We start from the raw sequence: 16919 nt of genomic DNA, 5'->3' as shown, positions 1-16919 counted from the left end.
TTTGACAGAGACAGCACATACAAGCCTCCCAGAAAACCTGAAATGGGATCTCAGGCCCAGATTGTGCCAGGTATTTCAGCACTTATCACCCATTGAAGCCATTGGGAATTAGGCACCTAAATACCTGTGAGGATCTGGGCCATATTTCCCAGTCTGGGAGACTGGAAGATGTATGGGCCTTGTCTTCACAAAGCGAAGTGGTAGACGTACATTCTTATCTAGAGAGAAAATCCTAGAGAACACAACACAATTTGCAGTTTTCGTACAAGTTAGCAGGTGGAGTTAAACAGTCTGTAACTTGACCTGATAACTTATGGGAAAAACAACTGCCTGCCTGCTATTCACTAGGATTTTACCTTTAGTTAATTAACTCAGGGTGTGTTCTCATCTTTTCTCCTAGTGAGGATGCAGCCCCAGAGCGGCTGCTCCACAAGCCCTCTGTTCCCCTACCTATGAGAACAGATCTTACCCATCTTTGTGCTTTGAGATCTGCACCATATAAAAACATGAAGTCTTAGTAAGAGTCATGGAGTGGCAGTCCAGGGGGCATGGCTTACACATTTCTATCCATGGGACCCCCAATTTGACAGTGGCACCTGCACACAGCCCCTTGCATGTGGGGGCAGCCCAGGGTATTGAACATGCAGAGCTGCCCAAAGCCAGCATACAAGCTGCACATTAACACGGCCTTTGTAGCTCATGTCCATTTGGGTGGCATGATTCCACTTGTCACTTGCACTAACCAGAATGTGGCCCCTTTGTTTCCATGCAAAAAGTGCTGAGTTTGTGGCTTTTGCCTTAAAAAAAAATCCAACCTTTAACACACAAGACAAAACATGAGACATGGCTCATGTCAGATGGCCCAAGACGGGACTTTCTTCCTCATTGTAAGATCTCTGCCAGTCTTAGTTTTTACACAAAACAAATGCTTCAAGCCTGATTTTTTTCAGAATAAAAGCATGAGAATCAAGTCCTGCACCCAGCACTGCCACTGGTGACAAATAAGAAAAGGCAGCTAAAAATCTCCCTGAAACTTTTGCACATCAAGCTTTCAGTTTCAAAAGTGAAATGAAGCTTTTAAAGAGTGGTTACTTTTTGCAACTGCCACTGGAAAGAACTAAAAGTGATACCATGTTGTTAGCGGGCGGAAGGAGCGATGGTGGGGTGGGATGGGGGTGAGGGGGAGTTTCCAGGAACTCCATGCTGTGTTATCAGAAATCGTTCTAGTTTGGGGACAGGTTTCAGAGGAGTAGCTGTGTGAGTCTGTATCAGCAAAAAACAACGAGTCCTTGTGGCACCTTAGAGACTAACAAATTTATTTGGGCATAAGCTTTTGTGGGCTAAAGCCCACTTCATCAGATGCATGGAGTGAAAAATACAGTAGGCAGGTATGTATATTCACCCCTTCTTGTCAACTGTTGGGAACAGGCCACTTCCACCTTGACTGAACTGGCCTCGGTAGCACTGACTCCTCCACTTCCTAAGGTAACTCTTTTCATGTGCTGTAGTATATATACCTGCCCTCTATACTGGGGGCAAGGGGGAACTCAAGTACTGGTTTGATCTAGAGAGTAGTAATAAGGAAATATCTAAAATCATCTCTCCAGTTTGTGTTCATATCACTCTTTCATTCATATGCAGAGGACTTAATAACGAGGATGAACTAAGCAGGCTGTTCAGAAGTCTAACCTGAATTGTCAGCCTAGGGCAAAGCAGTGCAACTGAACTCTGCAGGAAGAGAACACCAGGAAATGAAGCGTTTTGTTCACCCTGAGGTACGAGACATCCTGGGCCTGATTTTCAAAGGCAGCTCCCAGCGTAGTCAACAGGCTCTGCAGAGGCTGAACAACTTTCAGAGTCAGGCCATCTATAATTACTGCTTATTTAACCAGCACCTCCCTAGTCTAGTAGAGAAACTACCTTCAAACAACCCTTTTCCACTAAAAGCCATGTTGTTTTGCACTGTTAAAATATTAGTAGTGCCAATAAAGGGCCAAAGCCAATTAAAACCATAGCTCAGTTTCTGTACTGTAGACACACTGAAGGGGGCGGTGAAAGAAGACAGAAGAGGGGGAATGATTATTGGATCTTTCTAGGGTCTCACTGTAGGAAGTAGGTAATTTTTTTTTAACTGAATCCACTCTGAAGTGATATATACAGCCACGTGTATTACCACCACCAGTACAGTTTTAGTAAATAGTATGAATCCAGCTGTCGTTTCCTTTACACTCATTTTACAGTGTGTAACTCCACGGACACCAGTGGAATCACTCCTGATTGACATCATTGTAACTGAGAGCAGAAGCAGGCCCTGAATGTGGATTATACAGTCTCGAATGCAGCTGGCATGGACCGGATCCTAGTACCCATTATTCAGTTACTGTGGAACGTGCTTACAGTGAAATTCCATTTACAATGGAGAAGAATTTAAGTCCCAAATAAGTACAGTGCTGCAATAGGCAGATGGCAACTCTGATTACTGTGAATCTGTAAACGTTAAAGCTGAGATTAAAAAACACCCTTAAAGGATGAAGGTGCCCAGTTTTCACTGAAAGCCAGTGAGATGATGATGCTCCCACTCCCCTCATGGTTTTGGGTTTTTTTTTGAAAATCTCACCTTCTATTTTATGAATAAATGAACTATGCTAGAAAAGGTTTCCACTCTAATCAATAGTCAAGACAAAAGGGCAGGATTCTGATCTCAGTGTAAACCTGGACTCTGAGTTAACTCCACTGGGGAAGTATTCCAGATTTGCAGCAGTGTAACTGAGATCAGAACCAGCCCAAGCTTGGACAAAGTTTCCAGAGAAGATCAGTAATCAAGAGTTTATTCGTTTGCCCAAACCATAACAATCCATGCATTTCCTTTCAATCTAATAAAAATCTAAAGTTCTTTTAGAAGTTTCCTTATGGAGACACAATGGGGCCATAACTCCATTCCTTCTCACTTGAACTGGCAGCATTAGTGATTTAAAGCTAGCCGTTCTCTGACACATGTGCAACCTCTATTAGCTTCAGTGGAAACTGTGCATGATTTGCAGTGCAGAAGTTAGCCCTTAGTTACTCCACAGATGCAATGAAGAACTGGGGGAGCAATTCTTTTCGGTGCCATTTGAATGCTTGCACTTAAAGAAAAATCTTAAATCACCTTTATTATCATCATCATCATGTTAAAAAAATATAGTTCACAGAGAAACATCTGATGTAAACATTTTTTAAATAATTGCTGGTGCTTAGGCATAACTCAGACTTCAGAAACAACATACGCCAGTTTGAATGGAGGGATCGTGTGGCTTTCAGGTAGGGCTGCACCAGTTTCATAGGTCGGAAGATGCTGTGAAGGTTTCCGATGTTGTGTGTAAGCAGGTAGACAACAGTATCAACAAGATAATTACACACCATGCTATATCTTTTGATTACTTGATTCCAGGATTCCCAAGCCAAATCTTTCAAAACGGAGGACAACTTTGCTACTGTTAATGCTGAAAAGAGTGGGGAAGGGAGGGGAAAAGAGTTATGCATTTTTTTTTGATTCGTTGTACAAAGAGCCCTATAAACAGCCCTTACAAAGCGTCCTATAAAGGAAATAAAATGTATTATGCTCTGCAGTACAGCACAATGCAAGGTCGTCCAACAAAGAAGTTTAAGTGCCGTGATCAGCAAATAAAATGAACTTTGATAACAGGGCTTGATCCTGAAGTCCTTGTGCACAGTGCTTTTCAGGAGAGGTTGCCCCCAGTGCAAATCTTTTCTGCTTCAAAAGGGAAGAACATTCCAGAAGGGGGATGGGGGAAAAAAAAAAAAACGAACAAACAAACAAGGTGGGGAATTTTCAAAGGGCCAAAATGTGTGCAGGATGCCCGACACCCACTGACTTTAAATGGGTGTTGGAACCCAGCTGTCTTTTGTGCTTTTGAAAATCTCCCTCTCCCAAAATGGCTCTCTCCCCTGCCCAGATTGATCAAAGGTAAGAAACTAGATTGATTCTTAACTGGGGTAGGGAGTAAAGGAATAAAGTCTGGGAAACCATAGTTAAGGTGGGAGCAGGAAAATTACTATTGAAAGATCAATTTCTATCAAGGAAAAAAGGATGAATCTGACACAGTCAATTAAATAATCTTTTAAAAACCCATCTTTTTTTCCTCTCTCCAGACTGTACTAAGGGTCAGTGGAAAGAAACTTTCCTACATTTACTAAAGGTCCGTTAGCACTATCTTGAAACATTCAATATACAAAAAAAAAAAAAATCTCCTTAGATGACTTAAAGGCAGGTGCCACAAATGAGGTAAGTATTGAAGAGTACTTTCTTTTACTGTACAATATTGTACATAAGCACCTGGCTATCTGGAAATGTAATATCATGTATGTAAAGAGACATTCACCTCCAGAAAACACTCACTGAAGATAATTTGTCTTCACTGAAAATTAGTGCAAACTGATAGTGGCTCCCGCTTCATAGCCTGCCAAACTAAAATATTTGTTAGAACTCATGATCTGTAAGGGCTTGTCTACATGCAGCCTCTAAGGAAAGTTAATCTGAATTAACTAGAGGTGTGAATTTAAAGTGGATTTGTTAAACTGCCTAAACCCTTGTGTGGACACTCTCATTCAGGGTTAAACTAAATTAAAGCTATTTTAATTTTGAATGGGTGCCCACACAAGAGTTTAATGTACTTTAATCATTTTCACTGAAATCAGTCACTGAATTCCTCGCTTTCCAATGGAAACGTTAACTCTGATTAGTTTTTCCTGAGTGTCCCCAAGTAGAAAAAGCCCTAAAATTTAGATTAAAAAAATATGCTGTGCTCGAGCTTGATTCAGCAAAGCTCTTAAACACATGCTTAAATTGAAGTAGTAGAACTTAAAACAAAGCCCTTTGCTGCCCTAATTAGCAACGCTAATCAAATGACTGATAAAATTCAAATGGCTGGATTGTTTCTGGGCCTGTGTGAGTGTGTAAAGGGGAGGGAGAAGCCACAAGTAATGTTAAAAGTTACAACTGGTCCCAAACCGAGGGCTGCTCTACACTACAAAGTTAGGTCGGCTTCACTACATCGCTCAGGGCTGTGAAACAGAAGAATTATTCCCTCGACCTAGATACTGCCTCTCTGAGGCGGTGGCTTTACAGTGATGGAAGGAGTTCTTCCATCGCTGTAGTAGTGTCTACACTACAACATCAAAGCTGCAGCTGTACTGCAGAAGTGTTTCTTGCGTAGACACACCTTGAGCAAGGAAACCTGCCTCCTTCCAGTTCTCTCCCCTGGAAAGCGAGGCGTTCACTGACTGATTTCAGTAGAACTGAGGAGCCCAAATACCCTTTCAGGGCCTAAGTCTCAGTCACTAAACTCCTCAACCAGTTCCCACTCAAGTCAATGGCAAAAAGTGATTATTGCTTTCAATGGAAATTGGCTCCGGCCCTAATAGCTGCCGGCTACAAAAGGGAGCAGCGCCAGCAGCAGGCTGAGGTACAACTACCACCTGTGGAGGGAGGAGGTGCACCCGTGATGACATCCTGCCCGTCTCCCCCCACCACAGCACCCACCACAAGGAGGCGAAGGGGCTTACTGGACCTGAGAGGGGCCCGGCCCCAGGAGCACATGCAGTGACTGCGCTGCGTGAGTGTGCTGCCAGGAGGGAGAGGGGGGACTGGAGTCCTCCTTGCTGGCCCCAGCCTGCCTGCACCCCAAACTCCTCATCCCCAGCCCTGCCCCACCCCAGAGCCCGTGCCCCCAGCCAAAGCCCTCACCCCCCTGCACCTCAACCCTCTGCCCTAGCCCTGAGCCCCCTCCTGCACCGTGAACCCTTCATCCCCAGCCCCACCCTGCAGCCCTCACCCCTGCAACCCAACCCTCTGCCCCTTCCTGCACCATGAACCCTTCATCCCTGGCCCCACCCCAACCCTCTGCCCTAGCCCTGAGCCCCCTCCTGCACCGTGAACCCTTCATCCCCAGCCCCACCCTGCAGCCCTCACCCCTGCAACCCAACCCTCTGCCCCTTCCTGCACCATGAACCCTTCATCCCTGGCCCCACCTCAACCCTCTGCCCAAGCCCCCTCCTGCACCATGAACCCCTCATCCTTAGCCCCACCCTAGACCCCTTGCCCCCAGTCAGAGCCCTCATCCTCCCACCCCACATTGTGCAATATAGGGAAATTGTTAAACGCTTACTGTTCCAAGTCCATTTACACATTATATATATAATTTTTAAATAATCTGTTTACAAGGCAGGCATTGGGGTGGGGTGGGGTAGGGTAGACTTGGACCCATTCTGGGCACCACCAAAAATTATACAAACTTGCCACCCCGTTCAGCATTGGTTCCTAATGATAATTTGCGCCTGTGAAAACATTCAGCAGCTACACAGCACAGCAATAACGATTTGATGTGTAACCTAAGGACTCACAGCTGCTTGAGTCCCGCACCACTCTTTGTTGGATGAGACTTGCAGAATGCACACAACCGAAAACAACATCTAGCAACTACAAAACAACCCACAACTACAGAATCCAAGCACAGAGTGCCATTTCTGTTACTTATGCCTTGCTAGTAGTAGGTGTTAGACAGTAATCACAAGACCATTTCAAGGAAGAAGCTACAGCCTGCCCTGTTGAAATGATTCAGAAGTGAACACAAATGCCCATGTTGTTAGTTGAGGGCAATTTTTCTTGAAGACAAGCATTGTTATTCAAGCCAACAGCCCACACCAAGAGAAAAGACAGGAGAGAGGAATTCGTAAAGTGTTGGTTATGTCCAAAGGTTAAAAAATTTGGTAGTTTTGTTTTTAAGTGAGAGATGATTGTCCAAGTTGTCGATTAGGATACAACACATGGAAGCATGCAAGGCAGACCCAGTTATTGCACCAGAAGCTACAACCTATAAAAGATAGGAAGAAAAAAAACAATTAAGAGTTAGTTTGCAGTCACTAGAAGCAAGTTTTAGAGAATTATACATTGTAAGGCTTATCCTAAAATAAATCAAGGTGTTAGTGTAGTGATTCTCAAAGTGCATGGTGAACCCAAACGATTTGCCAGAGAGGGTGTGAACCTTTGTTTCTCTATTGTGCCTCAGAAAAAATGAGAAGTCAGTCTCTAGCTGTTACGGTTATGAAGAAAACCTTCAAAAACATGACCTGAATGTAACCAATCCAGTAATGTCTGCCTGAAACAGACTGAGCCTGAAGCAATAGCTCTGAGTTGTGAACTGCTCCATTTATTCAGTGGGCACCAACTCAAATGCCAATGTTGATAATTAACACTGTTAACATTTACAATATATCTCCATTAAAAGCATGCAAAAAAGGAGAGGAAGGATCAATTTATGAAGATCTACACAAACTACTCTGAGAGCTTGTCTATACAGGGAAATTGGCCATACTAGTTATTGCAGAATACGCTATTCCACACACTATTCCAGAATAAAAGTGATTTTATTCCAGATTAATTACTCCGCCTTGGAGGTGCACTAATCATTCCAGAATAAAGTGACTTATTCCAGAAGTGTGCCCAGATGGGGACCCATTCCAAAATAGCCACTGCAGAATAGCTTTCCCTGCATAGTTGTTCCAGTCCATCTCCCATATAGACAAGCCCTTAGTGACAGCCTCTTTTGGGGATGCCTTTGAGAACACATGGGATGGGGCCTACAGGGGCCACTACTGGATTCATCTTCTTGAAGGGAAGTTGACCTCCCAAAGTTTTGGGAAATGCTAAGTTAGCGAAAAGATGCCAGACCATTCATAAAAATTCAGAGTGGCCACTTATCTAGCAGAAGTGTCCTTTATTGTGCAGAGAAACATGACAAAGTCACCGAACAGAAACACTGGACATTGTAAGATAGACTGTATGTTTTGTACAATACTGTCCTCTTCTATACTGTAGTTATCTACAGCAAGGAAAGCAGACTCCTTTTGGACATGCCGCTGAGTCAGATTTGCTAGACAAACCTCATAGCCAATGAGCAGTCACGTCACCCAAATGGGTAAATGATTTAGATTCATAGAAAGAAGGATCAACGTAAGTGAATATAAAGGGAGGGGAAATGTCACAACGGAGACTGGACAGCTCAGCAGGGACTTGGTAATGGGTTAGGGAGCCCTTCACCTCTATACAGCAGGTTAGAAGTGAGTCAAGGCTGGTTGTGGCTGAACTTTGACTTAATGAGCGATCCTAATCCCATCCCTAGTGGCAAATGCTCAGTCACATTTGGAATTCAGTGAGGTCCTTCCTGGCCAATCAAAATGGGGTTGGAGATCCAGCCACCCTATCAAACAGGGCAGAGGCATGTTGAAGAACACTCATGCTGGTGGCAGGCTGGGGCTAAACAGAGGGCTTCCCTCTCCAAGGCTGGCAATCCAGCACCTTTCAAAAGGATTTTTAAAATAGCTCAATGTGTCGAGGAAAGGTATTCAGATAAAGGGTCTGATGGGAGCAGACATGTGCGTGCTTTTGAAAGCCCCATTAAGTATCCACATTTTTATGCACCTAATCATCTTTAAAAATCTGACGCCAAATCCCTACGTGCAAAAAAAGCTATTGATGATCTTAGCATCTTTCAGCTATGAAATTGAACCATCCATATTAAGATGTGCTTTATAAGGTAAGTGGGGATTTTCAGACAGTGTACAGGTCACATTCTATGTTAAGGTTAATTATATCTCAGGAGATTAGACACAAAGGGAGAGATTCAACTCCACTGTAACTCCATCAGCTACTGACCTCATCCTGTAACTGCTGCTGGTGTGGAATTGCCACTGAATTCACTGGGAGGTCTAGGCACAAAACAGGATCCGGCTTACCTTTCACTATCTAACTCTGCTAACTCAATCAAAGAGGGATTTCTAAGGTAAAATCTCATTAGACGGAGGGGAGAAAAAAGAATGGGATATTTCTCTTATAACAGAAGCACAGGTAGGAAAAGCAGCATAATTATATACAATACATGTGCTTACATATATTTTTGCTTAAGTTTCAACATCATTTTCAAATATATGTTTAAAAACAAAACCCAACCCTTGAAATTGTCTATGATTTTATAATTCATCCCGAAGAGTCTGATCATATTTCTTAAAAGGTCAGAGCTCAAACAGTAAGGACAAAGGTTAAATTGCCCCACTGTCACTGCTGTAGCATTCAGGGTGCAAAGACGACACTTGGCTTTCCCAGCAGCAGGCCACTGCACAGTATCTGTATAACTGGTGATCTATTTGATGTGTTCTTTTTAAGAACATTTGTGTTATAGCTTTAGAAAAATTACTATAATGGGACAAGTATAAAGGATTCACAGTGCTTTATGATTAAAGCAGAGATTGATGCAGAGGGGGAAAATATCAGAACGCTCTATTTATCAATGACTGGACAGTAAATGTTCATTCTTTGCTGAGAGTAGTGTCCTTTTCTATAGTCAGGATGCCAGGGTCTTGGAGGAAAGTCACATTTCAGAATGAATTCAAAGGATTCAGAATTCCATGTCAGGAAGATTTTGCACAGGGAAATTGGTGAAGTGTTCAAAAAGTAGAAATCAGGAAATGCAGTGGTCATTGCAATACAGAAAAAGGTGAAGCATTTGAGGCATTATGGCAAGATACCGCAGGAGGATCACGAAAGGTTAAGAGATGGGAAAGAGGATGATCAAACCATTGGAAAAGAAGGAGAGAGAAAAAAAATAAATATTAGAAGCTCTGTTCATGAAAATCTAGCAATGAGCACAATATTCCCTAAGAGTGGAATTCTCCCCAGTACCTCACATAAACCCTGCTTTGGGGAACTGGTTCTGGAAAGCATACAAGCATATGTGTAATTTTGAGCATGGGCCTAAATCCCACTGACTTCAATGGAAATAAAGTGCTTTCCTGAGATCAGGATACTTTCTTGAATTGGGGCGTAAAGGCCCAATTCTGGGAATCCTTATTCTTTTGAGTAGCCCTTCCTCACATTAGTCATGTAAGTACGTAACAAATGCTGATGGAGTTATACTGACATTAAACTGGTATGAGATGAAATCAGGCCCACTAGCTACAGTGTTGACTCAATTCTGCTCCCACTGAAATCAAGGGAAGAAGAACTCCCATTGGTTTCAATGCACGCAGAATCAGAAGCTACGTCCCCGAGTTAGTGGCTATTCATGAGACTGAGGTTAAAATGCTCAGGCCCTGTAGTACAAGGGGCTTTATGCTATTCTTCCACACTAAGGTGACTTTCACATCAGATTTTGGTTTATCTCTATCATTTACTTCAGGGATTTATGACTGTATCACCATTTAGGTTACAGCTATAATCCCACATGTCAGTCCTCAGAATATACTCCAGCACATCCCTTTGCCGTGCCCCCTTTCCAGCCACTACCACCCACTCTTGAGGCCAAGACAGCCCCTCCCACAAACATTACATGGTTGTTTCTGCCACTTTCCACCAACCCCGACAGACTTTCTGCCTCAGAAGCAGATTTAAAACCAAAGGTGAATGACAATGGATTTACTCTTCCTTTTAAAGTAGGAATAATATTTGAGTCTGCATTTTCAGGAGGGGGATGAATAAAGACATTTTTTAAAAAGTGGAGTGAATCCTTTTATGTTGGGGAAGGGGTTAAGTGTTCTTTAAGTCAGTGAATATCAAATATAACCCAGTTATTACAGCATTATACAGAAGAGAAAAAAAAATACGTTCTATAGGTTCAACCCCACTCCTATGGAAGTAAGTAGGAGATACTCACTCTGCAGATTTCCAGAAGTGTCCAGGATGTGAGAGCCGTCTGTTCAGTTTTGGCAGTTTTTCAAGCATATCCACGAGGACAGTAAAGCTGGGTCTCTCACTGAGGTTGAAACACCAACATGCTGAGAGGATTTCCTGAGGAGGACATTTGGGGGCAGGAGGCGAGGAGGTGTCATTATCATCCTGTTTAGTTCACGAGGCCAGTGACAGGGGCCAAATGACTAGGGATTCTGGATGCTTCTGTTTTTGGGCACACAACTTTTGTGACACTTTGAAGGGACCTGATTTTCAGATAGCAGGTGCTCAGCGGCTTCTGAAAATTGGAGTCTCTCAAGTTGAGTGCCCAAAGCCACCAGTCACTTTGCTCTTCATTCCACATCAGTTATTGAGGACAAGGGGACACGCTTCAAACAATCCTGCCGACAGCCTAAACACAGAGCTTACGGATTTCTACAAGACGAGCGATATTAATCCACCCCACTTCCCCAATACACAAGTGTCCAGCCCCTAAACGAATTATTTGTGTGGGAGAATTACATGGAGGCTGAAGCCTATTCCAGCTTGTGGGCAATGTACAGAGCAACCCTGCAGGTTCTCCACAAAAAGAGCTCCCGCCCCTGGACTTGAACAAGGGCTGCAGCCACAGGATCAAAGAAATCCCAGCCCAGTGACCATGCTGTCCCTTCTCCACTGGCTTCTCTGGAAATCCCAGCTGCACTGTCCTATGAGGAGCTGGCACAGGATTCTGATCCAGCATTTGCAGTGCCTGACACCCAAGCAGCCACCTCTCTCCTCTGTAGCAAACCACAGAGGTTCCAGGGTGCAGGAGGACATCCAGGGTTCTTACTGAGAGGGGTAAATGTAAGCGGATACAAAAGCTGTGCTATCTGACACTATCCTCCTCCAAGAGGAACAGTCTTGGGGAAATTCTGTGAGTATAAATCTACAGAAAATGGGAAAGGCTTAGGAAGCTATGGGGTAAAATCCTGACCCCACCAAAATAAAAGGGAGTTTTGCCATTGACTTTACTGAGGCCAGGATTTCACCCAATGAGCTAAGCACCCAGTTCCTTCTCTGTTCAGCGTTTGGGGTAAGGGAACACCTTTCACCATGAGAATGGCAGCTAGTTTGTAAAGTTTGAGGCAGGCACCATTTTTTTGTTGTTTGTGTACAGCGCCTAGCGCAGTGAAGCTCTTGTCCATGAATGGGCCAGAACACCATGTGGTACCTGAGTGTGTACATATCTGAATTGAGGCAAAACTGCTGGTAAGGTACTATTGATTTTTAGGGGTGTTTTTTCCTTTTCCTTCATAATTTTGCTTGATGCTTCAAGGACATAACATTAAGTTTCCCCCACCTCTCCAGACCTGGTCTGATCAATGACTCTTTGAAAGGCTTTCCACTTACAGTGACTTCTTTCCCTACGCTAACTGTAGCGAGGACATTCTTCACTCCTTCTCCGCTTCCAATCTGCCAGATGAGTGCTTCAGCTGGCTGGCTCTTGAAAGGCCATTCTCTTGCTTGGAGCTCATACCAAACCGTCCTGAAACACCAGTAAATAAATTAAGCCTCAACATCTCTGTGAGGAAGACAGAGTACCGACATCCCTGTTTTACAGATGGGGGCACCAGTCAGTTATGGGAAATGACCAATATCATATAGGAATAAAACAGGTAACTCCTGCCACCCCATCCTGTGCCTTAACCACAAAGCAATCCTTCCTCTCTGATAAAAAGTCTGCTGGCTTACATCTTTTGCAGCAAGGGATTGAACAGCATAAAAGAAAAAGCCATCATTATTCAGGTCTCTGTGCTTGAGGCCCGATCCCAAGCCCATTCCAATTAATGTGGTTCTTTCCCTTTGCTTTGGATCAGGCCATAATTTAGCGGGTTCACGCATCCCTATGCTCTACCAATGATTCACATTCATACCCGAAAGCATAGACATCTGCAGCCTTGGAGAAGGGCAGCTTGTCTTCATCTTTCCCAGGAGACATCTCGCGAACAATTTCAGGGGCCAGATAGCACAGCCAGTCATGAGGCAGTTTCAGTTCATTTTCACGCCTAAGTTCAAGGAGGAAGCGAGATTAGCTAACCCCTTTCGCATGCCCTTGAGCACAGCACAGAGCTAGCTGCAGGAACTCTTGATGGAAAATCTTTTACTCTAAATTTCTTCTCTAAGTTTTATTTTTTTTGCCATATAAATATACTGGGCCTAATTATCGTTAGCTCCATTCCTGCACTTGCTCCTTATGTTCTGAGGCTATGCAAGAGCCTGCTCAGCCCCTGATGTAATTTAGAGCAACCTGGAGGCTGCTCTATCTTATACTAATTCCCATGGTCCCCCACAGACCCTGGAAAGCAGAGGAGGGCTGTAGTGTAACGAATTCTAACACCACAAACCCCACCACCACAAGCACACACTTTTGCCTCTAACACTGAGGGCTAGGGACACAGCTGATACAGAGCACTTGTCAGCTCTACACCATGCTGGAAAGATGTCTGTGCAGGGGTATTTCCGGAGGCCCATTTCCTCCTGCTTTAAGACCCCTTTATTCTGCCCGAGGGCCTTAGCAGGACAGACATATACACACACACTTTTCAAACCTGGGTGTCTACACCATTTCTCCTAATTTACACCAGTGTAATGGAGATCAGAATCTGGCCCTTTGTCTACTTGGTCGCTATTTCTTGTTTCAGAAATGGACTAGAGACGTTAACCCTTAACTTACCTTCCCTCCTGAACCACACCCGAAATTCCGAATAGTCCAAAGTCTGTGATCACCACTTTGCCATTGTCATAGAAGACATTCTTGGACTTCAAATCTTTATGCACAATCCCCTTTGCATGAAGATACCCCATGCCCTGGAAAAGATTGATACACTTGGCTGTAACCCTACCTTACACGGCCCCCATTTCCATATGACCTGGTTGTGTGTGACATTCTTTTAACAGATTTATCCACTCCCCACCCCATGACCTATTATCGCCAGTTTCCAGATGGGAGGCTCAGGGAGCCTGCGTGACTTACAGGAAGCCTGTGGGAGAACAGGGAATTGAACCTGTCTTCTGAGTCTCAGGCTAATGCACTACCCAGCTCTCAGACCCACTTCCCCTTCCCAACACAGCCCTGCCAGAGCTTCCGGTTCTGCGCTTTGACAATCTTGATACCCTACAGGGGGAGGGGAAAGGATGCAGATCAGTAGGTTAGTGGGGGAAGAGGCGGGACAGGAGTGGGAAGGGAACAGATTTCCAGTACCTGCAGCCTCATCATTTAGTTTGAGTACCTAATACTAATCCACCTTCCTGCCCATGGGCCAAGCTCCGGCCATAACATACCACTGTGTTGCTATAGCACAGACACTGAAACGTCCCTCTCCAGCTATGCAGCCTCTAAGCCCACAATGTGGCACTGCCTGCCGAAAAAGCATCTGGCTCATTTACTGCCAGGGCATTTGTTATCCAGCTTCCATCAGCAATCGGCTGCCAGTGAGCTGCCTTCCCGAGCCCAGGCTGACACTAGGAGTGACAAAGCAAACATACCTAGTGCATTAGGAAACTGAACAGTACTTTCCTCTTGGGCTTCAGCAGCAGGAGAACAGGAGGAATGCCCAGCCCGCCGGCCCACTGGGTACGTCTATGCAGTGAGCCTCTGAGCCTGGGCTGACAGATTCGGGCTTGCACTATGGTGCTAAAAATAGCTGTGAAGATGCTACACCCCTCGCTAGACTTCAGACCACGAGCGCCAGCCTGGGCCACAAGGTAGAAAGCGCTGTGTACACCACTGTTTTCAGTGTGGTAGCATCAGCCTCGTGAAGCCAAGTCTGTAGACCCAGGCTCGGAGGATCACTGCCAGCTGTTGCCTGCACGCACCCTACATGGCCTGCCACACAGACTCTGCAGAAGTTAAGTGCAAGGGTGGGAGGGTTCAAAATAAAAAAAAGTCAAGTGTAGACAAAGCCCCGAGACCGCAGACAGACTGCCGGAAACAACTGCTCTGAGAGGTGTGAACTCCCAGGCCATTGGGGTGTTGAGACCTAACCCCAACAGACACTGTACATGTCAATATGAACCCTCTCACTGCTGACCATTTTAGCAGATGGGATGGGAAAGCAGGTGGAGTGAAGCCCAGAGGGGGAGAGAGACTTGGGCTAGAAGATGCAGAAGGGAGAAAGGAGGAGAGGTGCAGACAGAGAAGGGGGAGAGAAACGTAAAGGAGGACGGGAAAGAATGCAAAAGAAGAGGGCAGAAATAGCAGTCATTAAAGCTGAGCACATTTTCCCCACTGAGTGATGATGATGATATTGACTGTCCCATTCAGTATAATTTAACAAGAGCTCAGGTGCCTATATACACAGCCATGATCTTTGTGCCAGCCTCCCATTGAAACCAGCAGGCGATTCACAGTGGATTGAGGGAAGCGAGTATATAGCCCCAAGTTTATCCCTCAGCCCACAGATCAGAATTATAGAAAGCTGAGCCAGCCACCCCTGCAGTAGAGCACATCTGGCTGCATTTCAAAAGCTTTCATAAGAGCCAAGGTCAAGAAAGTTTATGAGTAACTTGCCTAAGGTCACATGGCAACCTGGGGGCAGAGACAGGAATAGAAAGCAGGCTGCCTGAGTCACAGCCGCATGCATTGTCCTATAAAAACCCCTCACAAAATCCATCAACACTGGGAGTTTCCTGGTCAACTGGAAGAATCTTCTTCCCAAGAGGAAAGTCATTATTGTGAATCTGCATTTGGCATAAAGCAGCCTGTAAACTCAAGCAGCCCCAAAGAACAGACAATATGACAGAGAATGCAAAAGAGAGTCTTGCATTTGGCATGCCTTGTAATTAGTATCTCATGAGAAGCAGGAAGTGAGATTAGCCCAGCTTTCGGCAGCATGGAAAAGCCCAGATACGTTTCTTGGCTTATCACTGGCTTTGATGATCTGCATTCCAAACAGTAGAGGAGAGAGAGGTCTGTAGCAAAAACCTTCAACACAGCACAGTATTTAAAGTAATCCCAGAGCAGGGTTATCCACAGGTATGATCATTTCTTATACACTAGCATAATGGTGGTCTCTCTTGCATGACTTAATGAGGCAGCACCTGGACATTAAAAAAAAAAAAAAAAAAAAAGTTTCTTCCTCTTACTATAGCAGAATTCTTATCCTAGACTTCATCCACACTGGCGATTCACCCCAGTTACAGCCACTGGTGTAGCTGCCTTCTGCAAGCATGTCGTGGAGTCAGGGTAAGGGGCTATTGGCTGCAATTTGCACTGGTGCTACTTGCCCTAATTTCAAAAGAGGGATAAGCCCCATGGGGCAGATCCTCATTTGGGGTAAATTGACATAGCTTCATTGATGGCAATGAGCTTCAATGGAGCTAGGACCGTTCACACTAGCTGAGTATCTGCCCCCATCAGTCCAATAGCAGCTTGCACTGATCAAGTTACACTGGTGGCTGAACTCAAAGCAAACCCTAACTGCAGACAAGGCCTAAGACAGAGCAATCAGCAACACGCTTTACTCGAATGGTTTGCAGGCATCAGCGACGTTCTGGACAAACCTGATCCAGGGTTTTGACTTCCTGACTTCCATAGGATTTGGAATGTCACTGCAAATATGTTGCCCAGCTCAAAAGCCACCAGAAAGTTTTAATTCTGCAACCAACCACCTCTTGCATTCGCCTAGTGTTCTCTCTCTTACCTTAAGGATTTCTTGAGCTATCTGCCTGGTTTTGTTAATATCCAAAGATACCTTGGGATCCCTTACAAATGAGTGAAGCGTCCTTCCTTTGCAAAAGCTACAAAAAAAAAGGGGGGGGGGGGAAGAGAGAGAAAGAGGAGACAATGTGGTGAAAAATGCAAGTTCCTAAACATTTACCCGTCCTTCCCTTGGGGAAAAATACATCTAGACTTGAAAGTGCTTGATCTGTCAGTTTCATATGATGTTGATGGCAGGGTTTTATAACACAAAAGCCTCCCCAACAAAAGACAGTGTCTAGAAAATATAAATGGGCCTGATTCCCATTTACAATAGGCCCTTTTTCGCTACTTTGGCAGTGCCTTGAAGTGGGCATTGACACTCACTTTCAGGTCCCTTTGCGACTTCTGGAGCAGCATAAATGAAAACCAGGCCTAACTAAGCATGTACTGTACACAAATCGCTAAAACCATGGGAGGAAGAGAAAGTTAACTTCTTTTTCCGTTTCTTGCTTTGTA

At 44.6% G+C, this 16919-nt stretch overlaps 1 protein-coding gene across 9 annotated transcripts in view; it reads right to left on the bottom strand.

The window, feature by feature from the left end:
* Nucleotides 1–1369: 1369 nt before the first annotated feature.
* KSR1 (kinase suppressor of ras 1) overlaps nucleotides 1370–16919 on the bottom strand; it is a 118195-nt gene continuing 102645 nt past the window's right edge. For 6 of the 9 annotated variants that reach the window (XM_030536524.1, XM_030536525.1, XM_030536523.1 and 3 more), the window contains 6 exons: nucleotides 16405–16501; nucleotides 13437–13570; nucleotides 12637–12768; nucleotides 12113–12248; nucleotides 10707–10840; nucleotides 1370–3482 (listed from right to left, as the gene is read on the bottom strand). In XM_030536524.1, coding sequence (XP_030392384.1) covers nucleotides 3404–3482; nucleotides 10707–10840; nucleotides 12113–12248; nucleotides 12637–12768; nucleotides 13437–13570; nucleotides 16405–16501 — 712 coding nt within the window. In that variant the 3' untranslated portion in view covers nucleotides 1370–3403. The other 3 variants (XM_030536521.1, XM_030536518.1, XM_030536522.1) reach the window with 3 other exon arrangements.

The sequence above is a fragment of the Gopherus evgoodei genome, chromosome 17, assembly GCF_007399415.2.
Source record: "Gopherus evgoodei ecotype Sinaloan lineage chromosome 17, rGopEvg1_v1.p, whole genome shotgun sequence".
Classification (NCBI taxonomy): domain Eukaryota; kingdom Metazoa; phylum Chordata; order Testudines; family Testudinidae; genus Gopherus; species Gopherus evgoodei.
This window is presented reverse-complemented; position numbering and strand designations above follow the sequence as displayed.